Below are 25,227 nucleotides of genomic sequence, written 5' to 3'. Positions count from 1 at the left end.
TATGATAATGCATATTATATTTAACATTATACTAAAAGAAATCTAAAAAAAGCTGTCATGTCAAAGATTAAAAGAATTGTAAAATGTAGGAAAGTATGTTAATGAAAATGATTCAGAGTTTGAGGAGCCATAAGTTGTTACGGACCAAATTAACCGGGATGGAAGAATAAAGATGTGTTCAACACCATACCGTAAGTGTTCTGTTGTTCATTATTTAAACTTTAAGACATATCCTCCTACCTTATAACAGACATCATTCGTTTACCACCTTCCTTAACAGCGAGGATAACTTTCCATCTGTGGAAGGCCCCTGGAGCACTAGACTGCATCAGTTCTTTGCGCCATCTTTTAGGTGCAGATTGCATTTGAGGTGAATAATGGGTGTCTTTTTCAATTTTATATCCCCATTCGTACGTTGTTTCATCAAGCCATCTGCCACTTTCGGCACTATTAATTATGTACTCCTTAGTTAGTATCCACTTTCCTAAAAAGCAAATGAACTGTCAACCACAAAAGATTTTTTTTGTGCAGACAAATGGCAATCAGCTGAAGATCTACTATAAAATTAACTTCAACCTTTCTTGTGCAAATAAAAGCTGGAATTATAAGTACCATTTTAAAAACTTCTTCCTACTACAAGAGTTCTCATCTTCACAGTTTAAAAACGAGAAACCTCACAATACCACTGAAAATGATCATTTTGTTTTCTTTTAATGATCAAGTACCTTTTTACCCTTCCCAGATAAATTATGTGACTCTCTCCTCAAAAATCTGCAAATGGAACTTTCCAGCTTCCCAGATTTTGTTTTTTACAACTTGAAAAGAATCTTGCTTAACCCTCTGTTTTCAAGAGAAGTTGAAACTTTTTAAAACATACCTAAAGAGATCTGAGGTGCATTTGGTGTACTTGTATGGAATAATGCTGTCCAGGCACATTTGCTAGTTGATTTTTTTTTTTGTTTCTTTGCTTTTGCTAAGGGCTTAATTTAGTGAACTGAGGCAATGTTTTACCTCCAGTAATTAAAAAGATGGATGAAGTTTTTAGCATGTAAGCTGTTTCTTTTATACATTCTTGGTATTACTTACATTGCAAGTACAGTGAATACCAATGTTCAAGGGATTTGGTTTTAGACTTTTGTCTTTCCCCTTTCTTCTTTTCAGAACCCTTTCCTCTCCTCCTTTGGCTCCACCTCCTCCGCCTCTCCTCTTTCATCTTCTGCATGTATGCTTCTGATACTGTATGTAATGATCTTCCCCTTTTTTTCCTCTGTCTCTCTCTTCTTACAGGTTCAGGTCAAGAGCTGTGGTTAGTAACCTACTCCTGTATTGAAACACTACCGACTGTAAGATACTGTAAGAGAAATTGACTTGAATTGTGTGAACCTAATTGGCTTCACAGAACAGCAGGGTTGAGTGGCAAAAAGTCTCAGTGCAGGAGCACGGACGGTATTTCTATATAACCTAGTGTAGGTACCAGTAGACTTCTGATGAAATAGGTGTGTTGTACACAACGAGTATGTTAAAAAAAATCACTTTCATTTTAAAGTTTCCATCTCAAAATATCTGTCAGCTAGGGAGTCCATGAAGACTGGCATCCTTGTTTATTTACCTTCACTTCTATCGAGTTCTAAATGGGTTTAAATATGATCTGTTGTACTTAGGAAAAAATGCATTAGGAATGAACACACTCTGTCTGCCACCAAGGGCAATGATTATGCAAAAACAGTGCTTTTTCCAAAATTAAGTTCTAGATGGTTTTGGGGAAGGTTTGAAAACATAGAAATACAAGAGTTTTGCATTGCCACATGGACAGTATGTATATTGTTTCCACTCAGTTCAAGAAAAATATATCCAGTTGTTTTAAATCTCCAAAAATAAAGTATATAAATAAAATTTGATATCTAAAGTACCTAAGACTTAAAATGAATTACTACACCACAAATATGATTCTAAATATATCCATATATTGCTTCTCTTATGGCACCTTTACTTCTATTTCCTTTTTGATATGAGTTTGATCAGAATTTTTAGATCCGTTCAAGTAATCATTAATGCATATACTGAAATTCTACCAGTGACAGATGATTGAAATACCAGCTAATGTAGCATGCAAGTCTAAAAATAAGATCACTAATTTTACAGGTAATCCCACAAGTAAATTTATCTATTTCTATCTGTGATCTCTTAAATTCAAGATTCAAGATCCATCCCAAAACTTTCTTCAGCCAGTTGTTATAACACAGTATGGGAAAAATAAGGATCACATTTAAATAGTTAATTGACGAGGACAACAACATCCTGTAACTCTACATTGTTTTCTGAACTCATTATACAATGCTCACAGGTAACTTCTCTTACATATTTGAAGTAATCTTCAAATACGTAAATACGTAGTTCTTGTTCTAAAAGCATTTTAGTTGCTCCAGTACAGAATTCCAGCATCCAAACTTAGGTGAGAGAACAACAAAAGGAAAGGCCAGAGGCTCACCTAGTAAGATGCCAGTGGCAATAGCCTGGAATTTTGTCATGTTGCATAAGCAGAAACTTAGAAACAGTAATGCTTAACATTGTTACCTATGTAATGTTACAGCAAATTTGGTGTCAAAAACCAGCTCAGTAACTACAGGTGTCCATACTCTATCCAATCCCTCTTCAAGTGGCCGTGTACATGCACCTGTATCATTTGGATATGACCTCACAACACAACTGATATATAACAAAAGTTTTTGTTTAGAAAGAAATGCGTATCAAGTGAAAGAAGATGGCAGGAATATCCCTTAGCGCTTACCAAAGCAAAAAAAAAGAAGTAAATCAAAACTTGAACACGGTACTTTGACAAAAATCAAGGATATCCGAACAAGCAGAAGGTGTTTTTGTAAGACAGTCCATTCATGAAATTAAAACAGATAACTAGAAGCCTTCAAGGGCTCCTTTCTAGTTCTGTTTCTTTGACATCTTACAGCGAATCTTCTACTCACCTGCAGCACAGGCAGCCAAGAACTTTTCACTCTTGCAAAGCTTTTTTGCTATAAGATGCGTACAATTCTTGTATTTCTAATAAAAACACAAACAAAATACAGTGTTATCACTGAAAACATTTTAACTTTCTTGGCTACTTATACACAACTCTAAATTGCAACAAAGTCCTTGATTTTAAGGGTTTCATATTTTTTTTCCCTTCCTGCTTTAAACCAAGGAACCAAGGTGCTTCAAGGAACAGTACCTTATTATCAAGGAAAACGCAGTCCAGCTTGAACAGCAACTCAACTAGCGCTTTCTTCTCTCTTCCTCTAAACCCAGTTAACTGGATTCTCCGTTTCAGGCCACCACTCGCCACCTGCGAGAAGAAGAAGAACCGAGAAGGAAACACAAAACACGCATTACAAAACGCTGCCTGGCGGAGGGGGGGTGGCACACCGCCAGCAGCCTCCTCTCCTCACCCGGCGGCCATCCACCGCCCGGAGACCACCGCCCGGAGACCACCACCACGCAGCCCCGAGCATCCCCAGCACGGCACGGCCCTCACAGGCGAGGGAAAGACGAGGGAAAGGCGAAGGAAAGGCCGCCTCCGCCTCCGCCTCCTCCTCCTCCTCACAGGGGGCCCCCCACGGCTCCCGCCCGCGCCCCACGTACGCCAGGCGGGAGGGCGGCGTCCGCCATTTCGCGTCCCGCTCCCGGCCGAGCCCTGCCCCGGCCGCTCCCCGGCGCCGTGGCCGCCTCCTCCCGCTCCGCCTCCGGATGTGGCGGCGGGGCCGTTCCGGGCCGTTGTCACCGACGCTCGGCGGTCGCCTGGGGGGCTGCGGGCACGGAGTTGAGCGGGACTTGGGGGCGCCCGGCCGGGTAAGTGGTCCCGGCGGGGCTGCCCCCCCCGGTGGAGGAGCCCCGCCCGGGGGCTCCCCGGGGTGCGGCGGGCGGAGCGCGGCCGGGCGCTGCGCACTTCCACGGCTCCCCGGGCGGCGGCAGCGCCGCCACGATCCGAGGGAGGAGGAGAGAAGGAGGAGGAGATGATGATGATGATGGTGGTGGTGGTGGTGGTGGTGGTGGTGGTGGTGTGTACAGGGATGGGGACAGCGGGGTGGTGAGGCGAAAGGGAGGGCTGCGAGACAAACCGGCGCCGGCTCGGAGGCTCGGATGTGCTTTTGAGCTGTGGAAATCACAAATGGTGTTGCCGAGCAGGCTCGTAGGGCTGCGAGGTGGCAGCTTGCTTAGCAGAGGGGGCTGAGGTGCCCCCTGCCCGGAGCAGTGCCCCAGGGATCCCGTTGGCACCAAGTCGCTGTTATGTAATTCAGTGATTTTTATTTTTTTTCTTTTAACTATCAAGCTACCTAAAAAAAGTTTTTTTAAAAAAAACGTTCAGATTGTACGTCAACCACGCAATTTAGAAACTTAGAAATACTGGGATGGCAGCTGCTTGTGAAACTTTGCTTTGGTCCCATCCACGCGTGAGGTGTGACTCCGCTTGGTTCCTGGTGTCACCTTCACGTACAGAGTGGGTCGCACACGATAAATAGTTCAGTGTTTTATAACAAATAAAACGGGCTTTGTAGGGTACTTCATTTCTATGCCTACAGTTGGAAAATAAAAGGCACGTATCCTGAGTCAAGAACCTTGAGTTGCGTCCTTAGAGAACTGCATGCTACTCTCTCCCCAAAAAATTCATAGGTGATAGTGGACAAGTTGCTTTGTACTCACTGAGGTAGCTTCCCTTCCCTTCCCTTCCCTTCCCTTCCCTTCCCTTCCCTTCCCTTCCCTTCCCTTCCCTTCCCTTCCCTTCCCTTCCCTTCCCTTCCCTTCCCTTCCCTTCCCTTCCCTTCCCTTCCCTTCCCTTCCCTTCCCTTCCCTTCCCTTCCCTTCCCTTCCCTTCCCTTCCCTTCCCTTCCCATGTAAACTGAGATGTGTACATCAAAACTGTCACAAATATTATGTTATTGTCACTACAGTTTAGGTCAACAGAAGAAACACTTTGACCTCATTACTGCTCTAAAACATAAAGTATTCCAGTGGGAAAACACCACCACCACCACCCCCAAGAAAAAGCACAACCACCATGAACACACCAAAAAATTTAGATTTAGACATCTAAAATGTGTCTGCACATTGGACACTTGGTTCTAATTCTGTCAGTTTCCCAGCTATCAATATGGAGAAATAGATTTGTCCGTCCTCATGAGTCTTCTGTTGCTTTTTGTAAAGTATTCGGGTACTCCAGTGATTGAATGAACAAGATGGTGTGAAATTTATTTGGAATCCCAAACAACGCTTTGATTTCTTGCTTCACATAAGACATGGAACCACTCATTGAATAATTGTCTAAAATGAAAAATGTTTATCTTGTCTATAGCCTCATTACTATAAAGTAATGCAAAAACTGTAACAACTTCTCAAGGAAAAGCAAAAGTACATTCAGGTTGCTACTCTTACTGCTTACTGAAGTTTTATCCTAACTTGTTTCCTTAACATTGCAGTTATATTTTTGTACGCCAGTATGGTGAAGCAACCAACAACTACCTCTGTCATTAGTTTTTATATAGGTGGCACTGAAAAGTCTTTCAATGTCTACGAGAATATTCAGAATCAAATGGCTTTATTTATTGCTTGCGTTACTTAAAAGACAATGAAAATTAGTTGCACATTACATTTTCTGTTTGTACCTATTTCACCTTTATACCTTCATTACTGAGTTGTCAGTGCTGTAAAGGAATTCATATTAATTTTCATAATTGGAGTGCGGGAAATCCAAAATGTATTTGTTTTGCAATATGTAATCTAAGGTTTAGACTACACTTAATTTATTGTCTATAAATGTTATATTTATTTGATGGTCAAATTTTTCTCTAATTTAAAAACTGGAAAAGAAAGACATACAACTGTTCATAAGAGTAATTAATTTGGAGTTTGTTTACTCTGTTTGGATTAATATATTTTAAAGCTAACGGTTGAATTATTATGACTATTAACAATTATTAAGTGCTAATTATTACTTAACTAATAATAACTAATACTTTTATGCCACAATGTTCTTAACAGACTAGAGAAGTCTTCAAGGTGTAACACTAACTTTCAGCTCAGAATACTGTGAACTAACTACTAGTGAGGAAGTTACATGCTTCTCTGCTGACTGTTGTCTTTGAGAATTTTTTTTTCTTGTCTGTGGCACATGAAATATATGTAATCAAAACAACTGAAACCTCAAACACTTAAATTACATTGCTATTGCAGTGTAGCTTTAATATGGTAAGAACATTTCTATTACCTTCATTTTGGTGATGTCTGCTAAGTTTGGGTTTCATTTTTGCTCTCCATTTTTTTCATAATAAGACTAAAACATTTTCATACTTTTCTGTTCTTGCAGTGATCTCATTACAGTAAATATCTTTCATCTCATTATGATTGTTTTTTTTCTAATTTACAAGAGAGAAAATGAATTCTCATACAGCTACGGGTAGTTTAGTTGGAATATTTTCTAGCACCTCTCGGTTTCTTTGTCCTAGCAAAGAGGGTTTATTTGTGCAGTATTATACACTATATTAAATCTGTTGGTCTCTGTGTTTGAGATACATGTAGATATCTTCATTTCATGATTTACAGGGCTACACAAACATTGCTCTTTCACAGAAAGGGTTTACTTGCAGTGTTTCAGGTACCCATCTCCTCAGACTTTCTGTCTGCTTCTTTTTATTTTTATTTATTAGAGAAACAAAAATGAAAAAAAAAAAAAAAGAGAGAGGGAATTTTATTTTTCATTCCAGTCTTCTAACTTTCTGCCCAAAACTTTTTTTTTTTTTTTTTTTTTTTTTTTTTAATGGCAGCTTAGGGCTTGGGATCCCTTTTGTCCCACATCAGCCTTTTGTCTTTCTATGTGGAAAATGATAACTGATTTCTTGCAGTAACGGTGACTGGGATACAAATCACACACAGACACACAGAATTGTAGGGGTTGGAAGGGACCTCGAGAGATCATCAGGTCCAACCCCCCTGCCATAGCAGGTTCCTCAGAGCAGGCTGCCCAGGTAGGCGTCCAGGCGGGCCTTGAATATCTCCAGAGAAGGAGACTCCACAGGTGATGGAGACTGGGCAGCCTGTCCCAGTGCTCCATCACCCTCACCATGAAGAAATTCTTTCCCATGTTAGTGCGGAACTGCCATTGGCCTTCTTGGCCAGAAATCATGCATTCATGCCTAGGTATCTTTTTCTGTTATGAAGTGTGACCTGGCAGATTATCTTATTGTTGTGATTACAATTATCATTATGATTATGATTATCTTATCATTATGATTATTAAGATTATATCTTATCATACTTTTCATTGTGTACATATGCTGGTTTCACACTGATGGCTAGCTGAGTTTTACAACGTCACTCTCTCATCCTTCTTCCTCTGAAGGACAGGGGGAGAAGATAGAATGAAAAAATTGCTCATGGGTTGTGATTAGGACAGGGAGATGGCTCACCAACTGGAGTCATGGGGCTCTCCATGGGCCGCGGCCTCCTCCAGGCCACATCCACCTACTCCACTGGGGGCTCCTCCACCCATGGGGGGGCTGCAGCGTGGAGATCTGCTCCATGTGGGACCCATGGGCTGCAGGGGGACAGCCTGCTCCACCAGGGGCCTCTCCCTGCACAGCCCGCAGGGGAACTGCTGCTGCCTGCCTGCAGCACCTCCTGCCCTCCTGCTGCACTCACCTGGGGGCTGCAGGGCTGGTGCTCACTCAGTTCTCACTGCTCACAGAGGCTGCCCATGCAACACCCCCCCCCCCCAAAAAAAAAAAAAAAAAAAAACACAAAAAACAACAAACATGGCCATGTAAACCAAATACAGTACATAAAATATTTTCCATCATATGAAAAAGTTTACTGCTTGATTAAATGCACACTTTAAAACAGGATTTCTTAGCGGTATTTTCTGCTATTGCCTCAACTCTGTCTAAGATTTTGTCTGCTAATCTTTGACATTGGCTCTCTCTGCTTGTGTACATATGTGTATATACTCATCTAAGCAGTATCATTGGACAAAACAAAAGTCAAAATGGGTGAATTTTGGTCAAACGCTTAGTAATCACAGCTTTGTAAAAGCAACCAGAAGCTACACTGAAAAGTCTATCACAAAAACTAAAACAGTATGAAGTGTCTCCACACTGCCTTCATGTGGAGAAAAATCTTACTTTGTGCCCTCTTCTAAATCCGTTTGCTAAGTTTGTCCTTAGAATGAAGCACTCACTGGCTTTGTCCTAATGGTGAAGGAAAAAATATGTATTTTTTTTCTGGAGTTATAAAGGATTACTAGAATTAAAAGTAATATGAATACAATACAAACCTACAGACGCTAGAATAGTTTCTTATTAATAACAGTTCTTCTGTAAATGTGCTTAAAGTTTCTTTTGTGTGCTGGTGAATATAGGAATGACATAACGCGCATTGTGAAAATTGTTTCTCTTCTTCAAGCTGTACCTATAAACTCAGTTATCACAAGTTTGTATTTATATTCAAAATCAACTTCTTTTATAGTCTTTTCAGGAGGCATCATTTGTGTTTCTTTCATGTAACCATTTTACTTACACAGATCATTTCTTTTTCTGATTATTGTAAGCTCAGCCTGTCTCATGTCCTTACGTTCATCTACCCTTCCGCCAGTTCACATCCCATTAATGCGTGTCCCTGAATCAAAGCTGAGGGACAAATGTAGGTAGGACAGCATGAAGTTCCACGACTCGTTCAGTAACTCTTCTGTATATGATGCTAGGCTATGCACTTTTTATGTGGTCGCTTGTTAAGAAATTAGAGAAATGCACTTCTTTAGTGCACTTCAGTCATTCATGACTTGGAGTAGATTTTTTTTTTTTTTTTATTGTTTTAAAATAGAGATAGTAGGATGGTTTGGTTTTGCATTTAATACTTTTGTGCTACACAAAATTTGAGTTTCTTTTCATTGCATGACTTTAGCTAGTCCATTGCTGCCTGGACCTTTTTTCTTAATCAGTATACCAGTCTTTTGCCCTGACCTACATCCACCACGCCTGCCTGGCATACTTAATCGACCTACTTCCCCCACTGACCTTCTAATATTTTCACCTGTGTTGGAGATCTGTTCTGAAACGGCCAGCAACTGTTTGTTCATACAGGTCCTCTCACCACTTTTCTTTTGAGAATCTGCATAACCCCATTCAGATCGTATGTGTTGACTTGTGTGTCTTTGTTTTAAAGTATACTTTTTTGTCTTCAGTGTATTATTCTTCCCTAAGTAACTCCTGTCAGAATGGCGAGTGTGTAATGGTAGCTGTAATTATATTTTTTTCATAGTAATCATATGTTTTTAAAAAGCAGTGTATATACTGAGAATGTTTGGATACGAAAAATGGCTTCTTTTCTGCAATAAAATCAGAACAAAACAGTTTTATTTCTTATCAGGTTTTTTAAGGCATGCAACGGCATCGTTGATGCCCTGGCTCAATGTTATTAGAAAAGCAATTTAGGCATGTGGGGTAACGTGTACTTTACACCTTCTCTGCTGTTTGCTCTACTTGAGGTGAGCACAGGGGGTATGCAAAAGATGTGGATGTCTGTGAATGAAAGAAGAAAAGAAGAATACTAAAAAGAAGTTAGGTAAAAATATGACATGAATTATAATAGGGAAGACAATGAAGGTGCAACAAGAGGAAGGCTAATATCAAAACAACCTTCAGTTTGTTAGCACTGGAGCTATACATTTCATCAATGTAACTGCAAGATCATATAATATAGTGAAATGCAAATATCAGGCATATATTTGGAACTGAAGGTAATTTATTTTTTTTTTCCCCGCAGTGAGGTTTAGAGTATTGTAGAGTTTCCTTTTAATGGCTTAGTTGCCCTGTAAGTTAATGTGAGAGCATTGTCATCAGGAGATATTGCTGATATCTGTTGTATTTCTTACAACTTTATTTGTCATCCATCCCTAAGAAATCCAAGGCACCGACAAAGGCAAGCTTCCTCAGTGTATCTTTAGTGTCTTAAAAAGGCCGTAGTAAATTAATGTGTTCATTGGTGCTTTCTTATTTTAACAGCAATCATTGTCTATTAGACTGAAGAAGCAGACAGCATTTGCCAAAAAATCTATCCGAAACCAACTGTTAGTATGTTGGAAAGAAGTATGTTGTATTACTGTAAGAACCTATTGCCATAAGAAAGGGTATATCTTTTCAGGGAGGCTTGGAGTGTTTGATAATGAGGCTCATTTCAGTACAAAATATGCTGAACATCTATCTTTTTTTTTTTTTTCCCACTGTTTTTTTTTGGTGAAGAATTCATTTGGAGGAACAAGAAGTTTTGGTTAATGGCTGACTGTTTCCCATCACGCTTGTGGACTTGGAAGTGAAAAGAAGTGGAGTGTTGTTATTGAGAAGATTACTGTTTGATTCTACTAGCCTTTGGTGTACCCAGAAACAAGACACAAGTCTTTGTCCCATCCAGAGATACTGCTCTATGTTGTGAGTGACATGTACACTTATCTAAAGAGTCAACAATATCCTGTTGTGATCTGTAGTCTCAGAAGCTCTTTGAGAATTGGAGAGGTCCTCCAAATCGTTTCCTGAAAATAATCTAAGGATTGCAGAAAAGGCAGCTAGACCTTTTGCAGAGGGAGTGCTTTGACAGTCCCTTATGCACAGAATAAAAGACTTCCTTTGAAGCAATGACATCTCCTCCTCTTTTCTTCCACTTTCTCAGTGAAGCAATGACATTTATTAGTGCGTAAGATTTTCACTGTTAGTGGTTTCTCCCATCTGGAGTGCCAGTATTGACAGAAGGACACTGAGGTTAGCAACATCCCTTGCAAGATGATTGCTCATAGAAATCATCATTAAGGGCTGAAGTACCAGCAGAGCTGAAATCATGGGCTGGAAACAGACTGTCTTTTCAGGAAATGTTGGAGGGCATGAAAGCTTCCTTTGGGAATGCATTATGAGCTCTTCTGTATAAGCATAACTCTTTAAGGATGGTACCCCTGCTGCTGCTGCTTCTCCTCCTTTCCTGTCTCCCCATTCCCAGCAGCATCCTCAAAGATCTATCAGGCAGTTACACTGCCAGATCAGAATGGGATTTAGATATCCAAAGTCCTAATTCCAAGGTGTTAAGAGGTAAACAGAAGCCTCCTTCTGCCAGATCTGAGAAATGACTTCACAAGAAGAATTGCTAGTAGCAACAGTCAATAGAATATGGATCTTTTGGGTAATGAGAATGTCGTAAGTGAAACGATTTTGAATTCAGCTCACTAAGAGATTCTGGGGACCGGGGCCTTTGAGATGCCTCTCCCTGAGTGGAGATACCCCTGTACATTTGTGCATCAGCAGCTACCTCTTCCCATGTTCCAGTGGGGGGAACACTTCACCAAATATGACTGTTCCTCTCACGGGATGGTAAAGTCAGTGTGGTAGGAGAGGAAACAAAATTAAAGAGGAGCAGCATGAGGAATAATGGGGAGACCGGTTAGGAGAAGTGCAGATGTAGCATATTGGACGTACATGATCCAAGTCTTCTGAGATAAATGGTAAATGCTGATTGAAATGTGGTGAATTAATCTGTCATCTTCTAGTTTAAACTTTTGGAGTTGCTTGCAGAAACTGATTTGCTGCAATTCATGGAGGTATAAAATAGGCCTAGGTAAATTATATTTAGAAATGTTTCCATATTTAATGTATTCATATGGCAGATTTATCTAAGCAAAATGTACATCTCTTGAATGTTCAGGGTGCATCTTATATTGGAATGAAATTGTCTTTGAAAGAGACAATATGGAATTAATCTGAGACACCGTATCTAGTTAAAAATGCATATGTGTACATATGTCTACGTAAAAATATATAGGATGGTATTATGGGTCTCTTCTCTTCTCCTTCTCCTTCTCCTTCTCCTTCTCCTTCTCCTTCTCCTTCTCCTTCTCCTTCTCCTTCTCCTTCTCCTTCTCCTTCTCCTTCTCCTTCTCCTTCTCCTTCTCCTTCTCCTTCTCCTTCTCCTTCTCCTTCTCCTTCTCCTTCTCCTTCTCCTTCTCCTTCTCCTTCTCCTTCTCCTTCTCCTTCTCCTTCTCCTTCTCCTTCTCCTTCTCCTTCTTTCTCCTTCTCCTTCTCCTTCTCCTTCTCCTTCTCCTTCTCCTTCTCCTTCTCCCCCCAATTTCCCTGTATACAATGTACTTTCTAAACATGTGATTGGTAGAATTTAACCATAACCATAGTCTAGGTAGTCTTCAAAAGCATTCTTTTTTACTTTCATCAGTTTGTTGAAGCTTCTGCACTGTGTTTTGGGTTCTGAAGTTCACATTGCTGGAAGAGTTTGATTTTTTCTGGGATGAGGAGAAAAATGCCCATGTTTCATAGGCACATATTCTAAAGTGGAGTTTGATCATTTTTTGACTGATAACATGTTTTGTTTGTTGGAAAGCTTTTCAAGGATTTCTCCACTCTGATGGGCCACTCTTCAAATCTGAGCTTAAATTTACTGAAACTCTTCTGTAGCCTCTGGTTCTTGTAGCAGTATTGGTCTTTTCCTAAAAGTCTGAGTAATATGGTTAATAATTCTCCCCTTTAGAACTAAGTGTGTCAGCTAGCTGTCAGCGCTGTGATGTGCCTGATCTCCTTCTCTTTTGCAGGATTCAATTCAATATCAAATTCAAGTCATCTGAATGGCAATGCAAAAGACTGCCAGAACATTACTCTGTTCTACTTTGTAATTTCCTCCTCTCCTCATTTTTAAATTTTATGTTTGATAACACTGAATCTCTTTATACACTGTCGCTTAATTTTATTTCTCATTAGTTAATATAGGTGAAATAATCAGTGTGAATGTTTCTGCTTACAATTTTAGTTTTACCAAATACGCTACTTATTTAACTTGTCCAAACATGTTGAAGGTATTGAATTTTAAGGCAAAAACATTCACAGTCTGAAAAGGGAACACTGACAAGTTCAGTCAAAAGGGAAAAGAAGAATAATTTATAAAAAGAACTGTAGATAATGATGCCATCCAGTTGTTTTAAAGTGCATCTACCTCACCTTTAATGAATTAGATTTGTCAACAGCATATGTTTTATGCACCACTTCTAATGAAGTGGCATACCAGCACTACAGTGTACTTTGAGGTTTATTCCATCAAAGCTTTTTGCTGTCGTAAAGTAGACCTTTTTAAATAATAGATACTAAAAACTACATTTAAATAACATTAAGGTTGTGACACAAACACCAAATGACAAACTTCAGGCAATTCAAAGTTAGGGCTGACAACTTGTCATTAACTTGCATTGTTGCTTTTTAAAAAAGAAGCACGATTGCATGATTTAAGGATTGAATGTCAGACTAACTTTATATTTCTTGGCTTTTGTGGGCTGGAGTTACAACCTTGCTGTCATTTTTGATACATTTTTTTGCATAGCCTCTGCTTTCAGAAAAGTAATAAAAGCAGTGCAGAAAGTACAGGCTTTGTTGGCTTTGTTGTTCATTTAAAACACAGACGTGAAAGTATTGGTCCAAGAATAGGGGTTAGCTGATTGTCAGACTTTTGAGCAGTTCTTTCGAACTTCCTTCCTCTTTGCTGATTCTTTAAGAGAACTCCTGGGAAGTGGTTACAGGAACTATAGTGCTGGGGTGCTGTGCTAAAACCCCTGCAAGTGTCCGTAGATCCCAATCTCTTTCCTTCTAAAGAAACAGTTTGAAACAAACAAATAAACAAAAAGAGTACTGAAGTAAGAATTTAATGATGTGTTGAAAGCCTTGAAAATAGATTCGTTTAATTGCTTGAAATATTGTAAAACAAAAGCAGGTGAGCAGAATATTTCCTTTTATTTCCTACATATGCTTTCCCATTTTGTTGCTGTTAAGCAAAATGGAACTTTATATTCTGCCATGCCTATGTAAACACGATCCTTTCTATTCCTCTGTGGAGATGATTTCTCAGGGTCTGTGAACCAACTTCATGTTCAACTATGATACTTATTGTAGCTTTGTTGATAAGGTCCACATGGCTGCCAAGTGGGCAGCATCTCACTGCAGTCCCCTGTGCTTTTTACCCATCATAGCTGCCTGGTAACTGGGGTTTGCAGATAGTAAGGGGCTGATATAGAAGGAATATAAGGTATTTTTGCTGAGCTAGCTTTTAGCTACCTTATTTCATTCATTGCATTAGTATTCACAAACACTAGCAAAAGCAGCAGTCAATCTTTAGTTCTTACAATACAATATTCACTTCAGACTTCCATCTTTTTTGTATTTGTTATCTAAATTGATTTTTCTATGAGTCAGTGACCACAGGATAGATTATTCTCAATGAAGCCTTTCTGTGAAGTTCAGAAACAATGACTGAGCTATGTGGTCCTTATCTAAACATTTCTAATACCTGCCATGTGTTATTTTGTTTCATTCTGTGGCTTTCTAGTTTCTCATTTGGCACAGATCTTCTCTTTATTGCTTTTCTGCTTTTGGAACAACAAAATGAAATAGTACTATGCTACTGATGTGGTTTGTGTAATACATATCAATAGAAATGGAGGTTTACAAAGTTGTTAGCTTTTTTTAACATTTTGATCTCAGACTATTATTTATTAGTTGGAATTAAGCATATGGTCTTGTTGAGTGAGCAATTTTACATAGTAGTTAGGCCCTTAGGATTTTTATTTGTAAAAGTAGTGGTTATTCAAATATTACCTATTTATCATTTTATTACTTTCTTTTTACACAGAACCATTGAAAAAACAGTTAATTGAACATTATGCATGGTCTCTTAAAGAAGATTTCAGTTACAGAGAGAACATACTGAAGGTATGTGTATATGTAAATTGTACATTTATATCTTCTGAAATCGACTTGCTATAAACTATGAATGCTTAAAAAGCTTTAACCGTATAATGAGATGAGACCTATTCAAAGGAAAGTGCTTATGGGTTCTAATCAAGAATATATATGAATTTTTATTGATTGAAAAAAAGCATAAGAGATGCTACTTTTATATTTAAGAGATTTTTAAAAGTTCTAGGCAAGCTTTGTTCATATCAGCAATTTTATAAAATCTTCTCTCTTTACGCCAAATATAAAAAATGACTAGATGTTCTTTAAGAATTATATAGGTATGAATTTCAGCTGCATGGTAGTGTGATTTTGGAAGAAATCTGAATAAAGTATCTTTTTCTTTGTAGTTAGGAATATATGGCTATTTTAGAAGTTGAGACCATTGCTTTTGAAATTATTATTTTTTAGCATTTCCTTAGGTGCACCAGTCCCAGATATTTATTTTGTTTGGAGCAGAACACAGTCTATTCCATAATGTACAGAAAAATCTAATAACCTCTCTTGACCCTGTGGAAAGGGTCAAGAAAGGTGACTTGTCTCTCAAGTTATCTGAATCTCTTTCCTCTGTGAAGTCAAACTATTTAACTTTGCTCTTTTTGAATGCATTGCCATTAATGCATGTCATTGCAAAATTCTAACTTAAAGAAGAATGTGTAATCATGCCAAGATGTCATTTTGGGAGCTATATTGTCTAGTAGTACAGGTGAAGAATTGGATTATTGGTGATACGAATAGTAGGCTATACAGTGTTTCTGAGTCTTACCATGCCATTTGACTGGGAACATGTGAGTTATGTCAGGTTATGCAGATACAGGGGATGGTGGGGAATACAGCAGGCTTTTCATATTATCAACTTATCCCTGGAGTATGATAAAAAATGGAAGAAAAAAAGTGACTCTAGTCTGCCTTGGTATTAAAAATGAAATCATTCATTCAATGCCATTCTGTGACACATATTTTAAAAACAGGAGATTTTTGATTTTCCTGTTTGGAACAAACTTAAAGTTTCTGAATAGCGTTCGGCTCCAAAAATTGGAATGAGTCAGGATATTGTAATGTCTTTTATTACCAGCTTGCCTAAGAAAAAAATGTTCTTTCAATAAATGCTCTCTCCTTTTTCTATCCCTGAACTCTTTCTTTGTTACTCAGATTTCATAAAATTAAATACTTTTATCACTAGATGCTTTGTTTGTCCTTGTAACATCCACCACACTTTTTTTTTGCATGAGTGAAGAAAATCTTCAAGTGGGACCACCTGTTCTTGTCTGGCTCAGAACAAACATATTGTCTTGCAAATTAATGGAATAGAGTTGATTCTCCAAGGTTCACTGTTGAACTCGTATAAAAGTAGATTTGGTTGCAACTTATACTTTGGAAGGCTATTCTGGTAGAGTTGTCACTACACTCAGTTTTAGGCAGTCAAATTACAAAACGTATAGATAGAACCATAATACTTTGAGTGTTTTCAGCTTGAACCTTCTATGGCTTGTTGTTTATTTAATTTTTACTTATTTACAAAAGTAGTAAAATCCTATAAAAGTTAAGAAGAAATTTGCTGGAATGTTAGTGTGACCCTAGAAAAAATATTATTCATTTTTAATTTAGTCTGTGTATTCCCCCTCTGTTTCTCTCTAGAGACTTTAAATATAATGCTCCTTTAAGAAAAAACAAACAAACAAACAACAGTTTTTTAGTTTTTAGTCTGTTATTGTTCTGAAGGAAAAGATTTATTTCATGTGATAGGTAAGTAGTGCACATTGTTTACACTGTAGTTCCACTTCTCCACTGTATACACAACTCATTTGAGTCATGTAATTATGTAAGAAATAACACAGTGCATGGTGTTCCCTTGTAAGATATTTATGAACACTTGCCCTCTTAATCATGAAACCAAAGGCTAAGTGCTTTCTGTACTAGAGAATTTCGTGCAATGTCCTTACAGTATTTGTTTAAGATGATAGGAAGGAGGAACCCCTTTTTGCATCACAAAGGAGTCAGTTGTCTTTCCTTTTTGTATAATAATATATGATCTAGTCTGGTTCCAAAGGAAGATTTATTTTCTACTGTGTGAATGCATTTTGTTATGATTCCCAACATAATTGTCTCCATCAGGTTTGTAAATGAAATTATTGATGCAATGTCTTTACAGAGGAGATGGTAGAACCTATTAGGGTTCTCTGTTAATCGTCTGGAATCATACTCACATGACATTACCTTATCATATACTGACTAACACTATAGAGGCAGTTGAACTTCGCCACAAAGTACAAGATATTTATTTCATGAGCTACCAGATCGAAGACTCTTAGTTGCCCTATGATCAGGAACTTCAGGCATCACTTATAAGAGCATCATTTATAAAATCCTTGAGAAGGAAGCTCGTTTCATTATAACTACTTATTTATTTTCATTTCTTCTCCAGTGGCAATGCAAAGGCATTATGGATAAATGTTCTTTAAAAATGCTACTTTCTGCTGCACTTTTGTTGCTTTTGTAGCATCACAGCTGTGACTTGCACTTTCTCTATAGAAATAAAGATGCAACAGCTGATAACTTTAATTTATCAAGTGAGACAGAACTGGTTAGAAGAGATGATAGGAAGGAGGCTCTGGGAAGATAAAGGTTTCCTCTGATCAAGCAGTTGAGAAAAAAATCAGTTCTATATGGCTTCTAAATTACATAAGAATTTCCTTTCTTTAAAAATAAAAATAAAAATCTGGCTTCCTTGTTCATTATAGAACTGCAAGTCAGTAAGGCGTAAGGTTTATTTTTGTACGCTAATTTTGATTACAATTAACTAGGTCAATATACCAGTCAATATTTGTACGTTAACATACTGTTCTACAGATGTCTTTCCTACCTCTTACTGCCAGTGTGTGATAGTGCATACACCCTAAATGATAAATACTTTTGTACTTCAGTGCAGAAAGATAGCTAATAATCAGTTATGAGTTCTGGTCCGAATTCAAAGTGGCAGTTAACCAGAAGTAAAGACATATTCAAGACTAAACACTTAATTTAAAAAGACCCTTTTTTTTTTTTTTTTCTCCTCCTTTTAGGTGCTTTGATAGCAATCTTGTGACATTTTCTGTGATAAAAGATAATGCAGGTCCAATCCAATCTGATGCAGACCTAACATGGTAGATCGCCCTACTGCTGAGTAACAAAATTGTGCTTTTGCTAGCCGTCCTAAAGGAGAAAAATTCAATAAGCTTTTAAAACTCTTGTTCTTCACTGGGAAAGAAAACAAAATAAGAAGGCAAGGAGGAAGATGTCTTAACATGAACATGAATAATCACAGACACCCAGTTGTCAGCTCAAACTACTAATGCTAAAACTCTCCTGTGTTAGTAGAAAGCATAACTGCCTTGCTGTGAAACTTGAGACAATTTGTCAAAGATGGTCTTTTGCTGCCTTGGTATATTTCAATTAGTTACCAACTAATGTTTTAAAGTGCTTTTGTCAGTCTTAAATTAGGCTTGCATATGAGAAAAGCAATTTGAGATATTAAAACAAGTATCTAACATGAGACTTCTGATGGAAGCATCTTGGTTATTTTGTTTTTTGTTTAGTATAGCTGGTAACACTTCAAAACCTGATAGCAACTTTAAATGAGTCAAAATACAAAGAAGCAATAGACTTCCACATGATTAGGGAGACTGCTGTGTATATGTGAAGAAAATATATTAAAATGTATTATGCTTTGATTAATCCACATAAACTTCAAGTACAATCCTAATTATACAATACTGTGCCTCATCTGAAAAATCAATTACTTTTAAACTGATCTATGTGAAGCAGTGAGTAATGTTATCAACCTCTACTTTGAAGACAAGCCAACAGAGAGGAAAATGATTACAGATCACATCTTTTTGCAGAAGCTTATTTGCCTTGAACATATTTCCGGTTGTCAAATGCTAACCTTTCTTAGAATGTCACTGATGTAGTTGAATATAAAGTTGTCTTCCTCGAAAGTCTGGTTTCTATTACAGTCTAACAGCAACCATTTGGTCAATGGTAGAAAAGTAAAATGATCTTGAAAGAGATCATACGAGATCTACTGAATTGAAATATTTTATGTATATATATTTATATTATTTTTTAATGCAGTTTATTTTTAGCTTATGACATGCAATTGTCACTTTTTGCAAGCGTTTTTTTTCTTTTAGTTGAAAGTGCTGGCTTCTTTAAACACAATTACAGTTGTAGGTTTGCTAATCCTGTGAGTCAATCTACGCTAAACAAGAAGCTTATATGAAACCCTTGGCAGCTTCAGCGAAAATTAAAAAGCATGCTTTACTGTAGAGATTGTCAAGAGTGGAAATAATATTTGTCCAGTCGGACAGCTTGCTTTTGTAGTCGCTAAATGAAAGTTGAGATTCTGTCTCTTCCTTGAAAGCTTCTATGTCAAGAAGGTAATTTGGACTGTTTGTGGTTTGACAGGGATTATTAAAATCAGATGAAGTGGAGGGAAGGAAGTGTGAGAAAGCAAAATTGACAGTGACACTCTCTATTATTTGCAGCTTGGATCATGATGACTATGTTGATACGATAGATTCTAAATGTTAGGTTCACTGTTTGGATATGTTAAGCAGCAAATACAGTTAAATGCAGTTATAGATGATTTTTCTGACTTAACACAAAGCCATTCAGCACTTGTTTTCTTTGGGGAATTTTGGGGCAGGGAGGGGTGGCAGATGCACGTAGCAGAAAAAGAGACTAGAGGGGCAAATGGAAAGAAAAAGGGGGTGGTAACAGAGAGAAATTAATTTTTTCCTTTGTGATTTAGGCAACAAGACACTATCCTTCCTTTGAGTTCATACTGTTTGCTGATATACTTCAGAGGGGAGAAAACTGAGGACTAAGAATTGATAGAACACGTCATAAGATTTATTTTCTGGTCCCTGGAATTTTGGTAGGAATTTTATTATCATTTGTAGTTTTGCATAAAGCAAGCTCAAGTCTTAAAGACTGCTGTTTCATATCAATTTTTCATGACTTGCATCATGCATGTTATTTTTAAATAGCGATCTTTTCTGCCACTTTGAGATAAATAATTTAAAAACTTAAATTATTGCAATATTCATATAGTTGAATTTTTAATTGCTGAAGATACATTAGCTGCACACTGTATGCATCTTTTAGTGTCTAGTGAATATACAATGTATTATTTAATTTCAATCCTTTGTTTTATCTCTAGGTTGTATAGGTAAACTTTCAATTTTTGAGCAGGCAAATCAGTGCAAAAATAAAACATCTGATAGTCAAATTTCAAGGTTGCTCTCATTTCTGTGTGGTTTACTTTCCGTTTTCCAGTGTGAGAACTTTGTGAAAAATTCAGTTTTGGGCCAGTATTCAGTGTAGAGTCTTACCGATTTAATAGGAAATTAGAGAACTGAAAGGAAAACAGGTGACACATAAAAGCCTTTGCTGTTATTTAGCACAACCATAGCTTCATATCTTTCAAACAGCTTCGTGGCTAAAAATGCAATGTTTGAACAGTTAAACCATGCCAGTATAGAAAGGCCCGTCTCTCATCTTCACCTATCTTCACAGTGTAGTGAAGCATATTAGCATTCAGAGTGATTCATCTCCCAGAACAAAAGGGGTTAGAGAGCAGAGTGACTGAGGGAAAGGAGGTTACAGAGATTTGTTTGCAGACTTTCAGAATAAAGACTGCCATGAGATCAGAGGGTGCTGTGGAACACTGAGTGGGGATGCTGGTAAAGGAGGTGCTCCTATAAAGAAGCACATAGAGCTTGTAACTGAGAGAAGGGTGCAAAACCCTGGTGTAGGCTAGAGGAGAGAATGTGAGTCAGAAACAACCACCCTGACACCCACCCTGAAATAGAGGAAGATTGAAAATATGTGCATAGGGCAATCTTAGAGGGAGGTAGAAGACACAGCAGTGAGCTACTCCTGTATAAGACATGAAATGTGTGGCTCTGCAGTTGCAGAAGCCTGTACTTGAACTATCAAAAAGTTAGGTTAGCGTTATAGTTTTCTTTTTTGATGGGCATACCAACTACCCGCCTTAGATACACTCTCATTTCTGATTGATGCTAGGCATAGTGAAAGACAGTCCTTCAGATGAAGACCTCAAAACCCAAACAGGACAAAGGAAAGGGAGAGGAGGAAAAGACTGTTCCTGTTTTAATCAAATCTAAAGAATAGGAATACATAATTAACCTAACTCCTGTACTATATGTGAAGTATGTAGCTGAACTAGGAATTGAACTATGCTCACTAGAGAATAACAGTTGCAGCTGAATATTTGTGTGCATATATTCATGATTTAGGGAACTAGAGATTTCTGTGTAGGTAGTATAGAAGGCCAATGAATCAGGCAAGTTTCACGCTTCACTATTTTGACATTGATAAACAATACATGTAGTTCTTAATTGTTATCAATCATTATCACACAAGATTAAAACAGTCCTTAAGAGGTTTATCCTAAATTGACTGTCAGTTTACAATACCACAGAGCTGATACAGCATAGCTACCATTGATAGCTTACACAAATTACAGAATACCCAATTAGAAGATCAAAATTCAGGCTCCAGGTTTTGTAGAAGTACTACTCCTAGTTAGTTAGAACTGGGGGGAAAGCCGCCCTTCCTAAATGTACAGCTTTAGCATGTTACTCAGCCAAATGCTCATGGTTTGGAATATGTCACGATTCTGTTGGACTCCATCTCTGTCTCCTGTTCTCTGGTATTCCTCAGAGGGGCAGTTAATTGGATCAAGCTACATTTTCCAATGTCTGTCTGTGGAATTATTTTGATGGCCCATGAGCAAGAAATAACAAACTCAAAACTTAGCATTTCAGTAATTAACGGTGCTTCAACTACAAGAGGTGAGATGCTTGCTCAGAGATTGAGAGCATAGTAGACAAAAGCAGATGCCACTGGCATAAAGTGCATTAATTTGCTTGGTTCCAGAGTGAATTTCAGATTCATCACAGAATCCCAGAATGGTTTGGGGTTGGAAGGGACCTTACAGTGCACCTAGTTCCAACCCCTCCCATGGGGGGACACCTCCCATCAGACCAGGTTGGATAAGGCCCCCCTCCAGCCTGGCCTTGAACACCTCAGGGATAGAGGACCCACAGCTCCTCTGGGCTGCCTGTTCCAGTGCCTTACCACCCTCAGAGCAGAGAATTTCTTCCTAATATCTAATCTAAATCTCCCCTTTCTCAGTTTAAAGCTCTTACCCCTTGTCCTATCCCTAAAACCCCTGACAAAGAGTCCCTCCCCAGCTTTCCCGTAGCCCCCTTTAGGCACTGGAAAGCCTCTATAATGTCTCCCTGGAGCCTTCTCTTCTCCCCAGTTCCCCAGTTCCCTCAGCCTCTACTTAATAGAATCAGAATGTTTTGAGTTGGAAGGGATCTGTAAAGATCATCTACGAGATTCCTTGTTGCTTGTTCATGTTAGTCTATAATAGCTGTACTGAGTTTTATTCTTAATGCAAACAACACAAATGCACCTCACAATTTATGCAATGTGTTATTTTTTCTTCAAGTCTAATACATGTGTTTATGTTTTGGCATAATTTAACGTTTCATTTCCTACTGGAGTGTGCAGTTCATTTGTCAGCTGAGATGCCTTTCCTTGTAGTTTCCATTTTTAGTGCAGGACTTTCAGTTGTGGGGAAAGGAGTCTGCTTATTTTTTAAAACAAGGAAATCACAATGTAGTGCTAGTATTTATGAAATAAAGGTCAGCAAAGACTTTGGTGAGTCTCTACAGTGGCCATGCTGAGCAGAATCTAGCACACAGAGTGATTAGAAACACTTTTTCTTGATTTCTAAGGGCTACTCTTGGTTTCTGTCAGCATTTTGCATGATGGAGTGTTTGATAGTCTGTGCTGGCTTTTGTTTCCAGAAACACCAGCACTAGAAACTAATATTTTATTACTATTTCATATGACATATCATATTTGACTGAAGTCACATGTTCAACTCTTGCCTCCTTGTGATAACAGCTGTTAAAAACTTGCTGAAATAGAATTGGACAAAAAGTAACATAAGCAGATGTCCTGGTTTCAGTTAGAACAGAATTTTCTTCCTAGTAGCTGGTGGAATGCTGTGTTTTGGCTTAGGATGAGAAGAGTGCTGATAACACCCCGATGCTTTAATTGTTGCAGAGCAGTGCTTATACTAAGCCAAGGACATCTCAGCCTTTTGCTCTGTCCTGCCAACGGGCAGGCTGGGGGTGTAGTAAGAGCTGGGAGGGGACAGACCCAGGACAGGTGACCCAAACTAGCCAAAGGGGTATTCCATACCATCTGACGTCATGCTAAACAATATATAGGGGTGGCTAGCCGGGGGGAGGGGGCCGGACTGCTCGGGGTTAGGTTGGGCATCGGTCAGCGAGTGGTGAGCAATTGCATTGTGCATCACTTGTTTGTACACATTATTATTAGTAGTACTATTATCACCATTGTATTATTATTATTATTGTTATTGTTATTATTGTTATTATTGTTATTATTATTTTCCTGTCTTATTAAACTGTCTTTATCTCAACTCATGGGCTTCACTTTCCATTTCTCTCCCCCATCCCAGAGAGGGAGGGGCAGGGTGAGCGAACGGCTGCGTGGTGTTTAGCTGCCGTCCGGGTTAAACCATGACAGCAGATAATTTTTTTGAAAGTAAAGGCATTATATAAAACAAGCATTTTCAGTACTTTTAAAACTTGTTGGTAGGCTGTCAAAAATAAAATAAATTTCCACATTTCATGAGTCAAGTAAATGAAATTGAGCAAAAATGATGTGACGAACATCAGCATTTTGTGGTTTTCTCTCCTAGATATCATTGTACCATCATAATTATTTTTATACCAGGGATGATCTGCCACTTATTTATGTAGCAGGGACTTCCATCTGTGTCATAAGGACATTGAGAAAAGACGGAGACCTACAGATTGCTTTGACCTGAGATTTAAAACATAGAGAAACTCTAAAAATGAATTATTTGAAAAATGTGATTCGTGTGTTGTCTCATTAAATTATATTCATCTGCATTTCAAGGAACTGCTTGTAAATCAGTATAAATAGCATCCAGATTATCTAATTGCATCTTATTGACACGTTATACAAGACAGAATGGCATATATTTTATGGTACCTGTTCTGTTAACCAGTATAAGAATATAAGCATAGTGACAAACCTTAATATTCAGAAGGGATCATGAGTAGAAGCCTGAAACTAGGGGTGGTGTAAGTTAAATCTGAGAAATAAATCTTTAAAAGTACTGTCAAAATAAACAGCATACTTGCATACTTTTAAAGTAAGATAACAATGAATATCTTGTAATAAGAAATACTATTGATTCAAATGAGAGTAGAGCTTATTGTCACTGTTAACTTCCAGAGAGGGGAAGCCCTTTGGCCTTAAACACAGAGAAATCCTGAGTTTCCTTGTTTTCCTTGCTTACACCAATAGTGCAGGTTCTTATGACATTTCATGGCTTGGTTTGAGAAGGAGATGAATATTTTCTTTACAAATACTTCCTGTTTGTCAAATATTTTATTTCATCTTGATTGCAGTTACAAAGTGAATTTTATGTAAGCCTAACAAAAAGAATAGTACAACCTGTGCTTAATTCATCTTTGGAGCTGGGAGGTTAAATAGACAAGGAGCTTGGGTTTCTAAATAAGGTAGGCATTATTAGTTTGTTAAGAACTGTCTTTTCTACTTCTGTGTATCTTTAGCTAAACTTTTCCATCCTTGAGAGTATTCAGTTTTAGAAACAGACTTAGTACCGTGTTTTCCAAAACTGAATAAGGCTACTGAGTAACTGGGTTTGAATAGCTTTCAAACTGGTCTGTGGTCCAGGAAAACATGAAATGGAATGTGGAATCTTAACTGTCTTCACTCTTTAAATAGTGGATTCTGTTATATCTGACTGAATAAAAGAATACTTTTTATTTATTTTTTTTTTTTTTGAAAAATCTTGAGCTTCAGAATTGATCTCTGGGTCATACAGCAGCTATTCCAAATTACAAATGCTAGCTTAATGTTTTGGAGGTAACAAACATCAAGCCTTTTTGAACCATTTACCAACATTGTTTGTGACCACCTCCTCTTTCGTAGGTAGTATTTAATATAGAATAGTTGTATTCCTTCAACCTTTGTTGTGCTATTTAGCAAAGTCTGGTGACTTACTTTACTTACTATACATGTGTTCTCAAAAAGAAGTAGACTAATAAGAAAGAAGTTTGCTCGCTTAAGCTTGTAAATATATATATATATATATATTTTTTTTTTTTTTTTTAATTACACAACATCTGTAAAAAAGCACAGCAGTTTCTTGAACAGAATTTACTGGTTTGTTAAAAACTCCCCCGACACAGTATTTAGATTAGAACACAAACATAACACAGATAACTTTATGAAATCATTCAAAAAAGCTATCTGTGCT

General features: G+C 37.9%; 2 protein-coding genes across 16 annotated transcripts in view; one reads left to right on the top strand and one right to left on the bottom strand.

Annotated features, from left to right (window-relative positions):
• The window catches only part of SLF1 (SMC5-SMC6 complex localization factor 1), a 39,056-nt gene extending 35,288 nt beyond the window's left edge, over positions 1 to 3,768 (bottom strand). For 2 of the 4 annotated variants that reach the window (XM_038169778.2, XM_038169779.2), the window contains exons 1-4: positions 3,441 to 3,596; positions 3,224 to 3,337; positions 2,979 to 3,054; positions 241 to 484 (exon numbers count right to left, since the gene is read on the bottom strand). In XM_038169778.2, coding sequence (XP_038025706.2) covers positions 241 to 484; positions 2,979 to 3,054; positions 3,224 to 3,337; positions 3,441 to 3,503 — 497 coding nt within the window. In that variant the 5' untranslated portion in view covers positions 3,504 to 3,596. Of the gene's footprint in view, positions 1 to 240; positions 501 to 2,978; positions 3,055 to 3,223; positions 3,338 to 3,440; positions 3,597 to 3,633 lie in introns of those variants that run through there. The other 2 variants (XM_038169780.2, XM_038169781.2) reach the window with 2 other exon arrangements.
• The window catches only part of KIAA0825 (KIAA0825 ortholog), a 254,967-nt gene continuing 233,423 nt past the window's right edge, over positions 3,684 to 25,227 (top strand). For 6 of the 12 annotated variants that reach the window (XR_011806056.1, XM_072031689.1, XM_038169769.2 and 3 more), the window contains exon 1: positions 3,739 to 3,840. Coding sequence is in view for 5 of the 12 variants with exons in the window: in XM_072031689.1 (XP_071887790.1) it covers positions 3,739 to 3,840 (102 nt within the window). In the remaining 7 variants the exon portion in view is untranslated. Of the gene's footprint in view, positions 3,841 to 10,277; positions 10,464 to 14,697; positions 14,778 to 19,593; positions 19,720 to 23,159; positions 23,182 to 25,227 lie in introns of those variants that run through there. The other 6 variants (XM_038169774.2, XM_072031688.1, XM_038169776.2 and 3 more) reach the window with 5 other exon arrangements.

Source organism: Anas platyrhynchos, chromosome Z (genome assembly GCF_047663525.1).
Source record: "Anas platyrhynchos isolate ZD024472 breed Pekin duck chromosome Z, IASCAAS_PekinDuck_T2T, whole genome shotgun sequence".
Classification (NCBI taxonomy): domain Eukaryota; kingdom Metazoa; phylum Chordata; class Aves; order Anseriformes; family Anatidae; genus Anas; species Anas platyrhynchos.
This window is presented reverse-complemented; position numbering and strand designations above follow the sequence as displayed.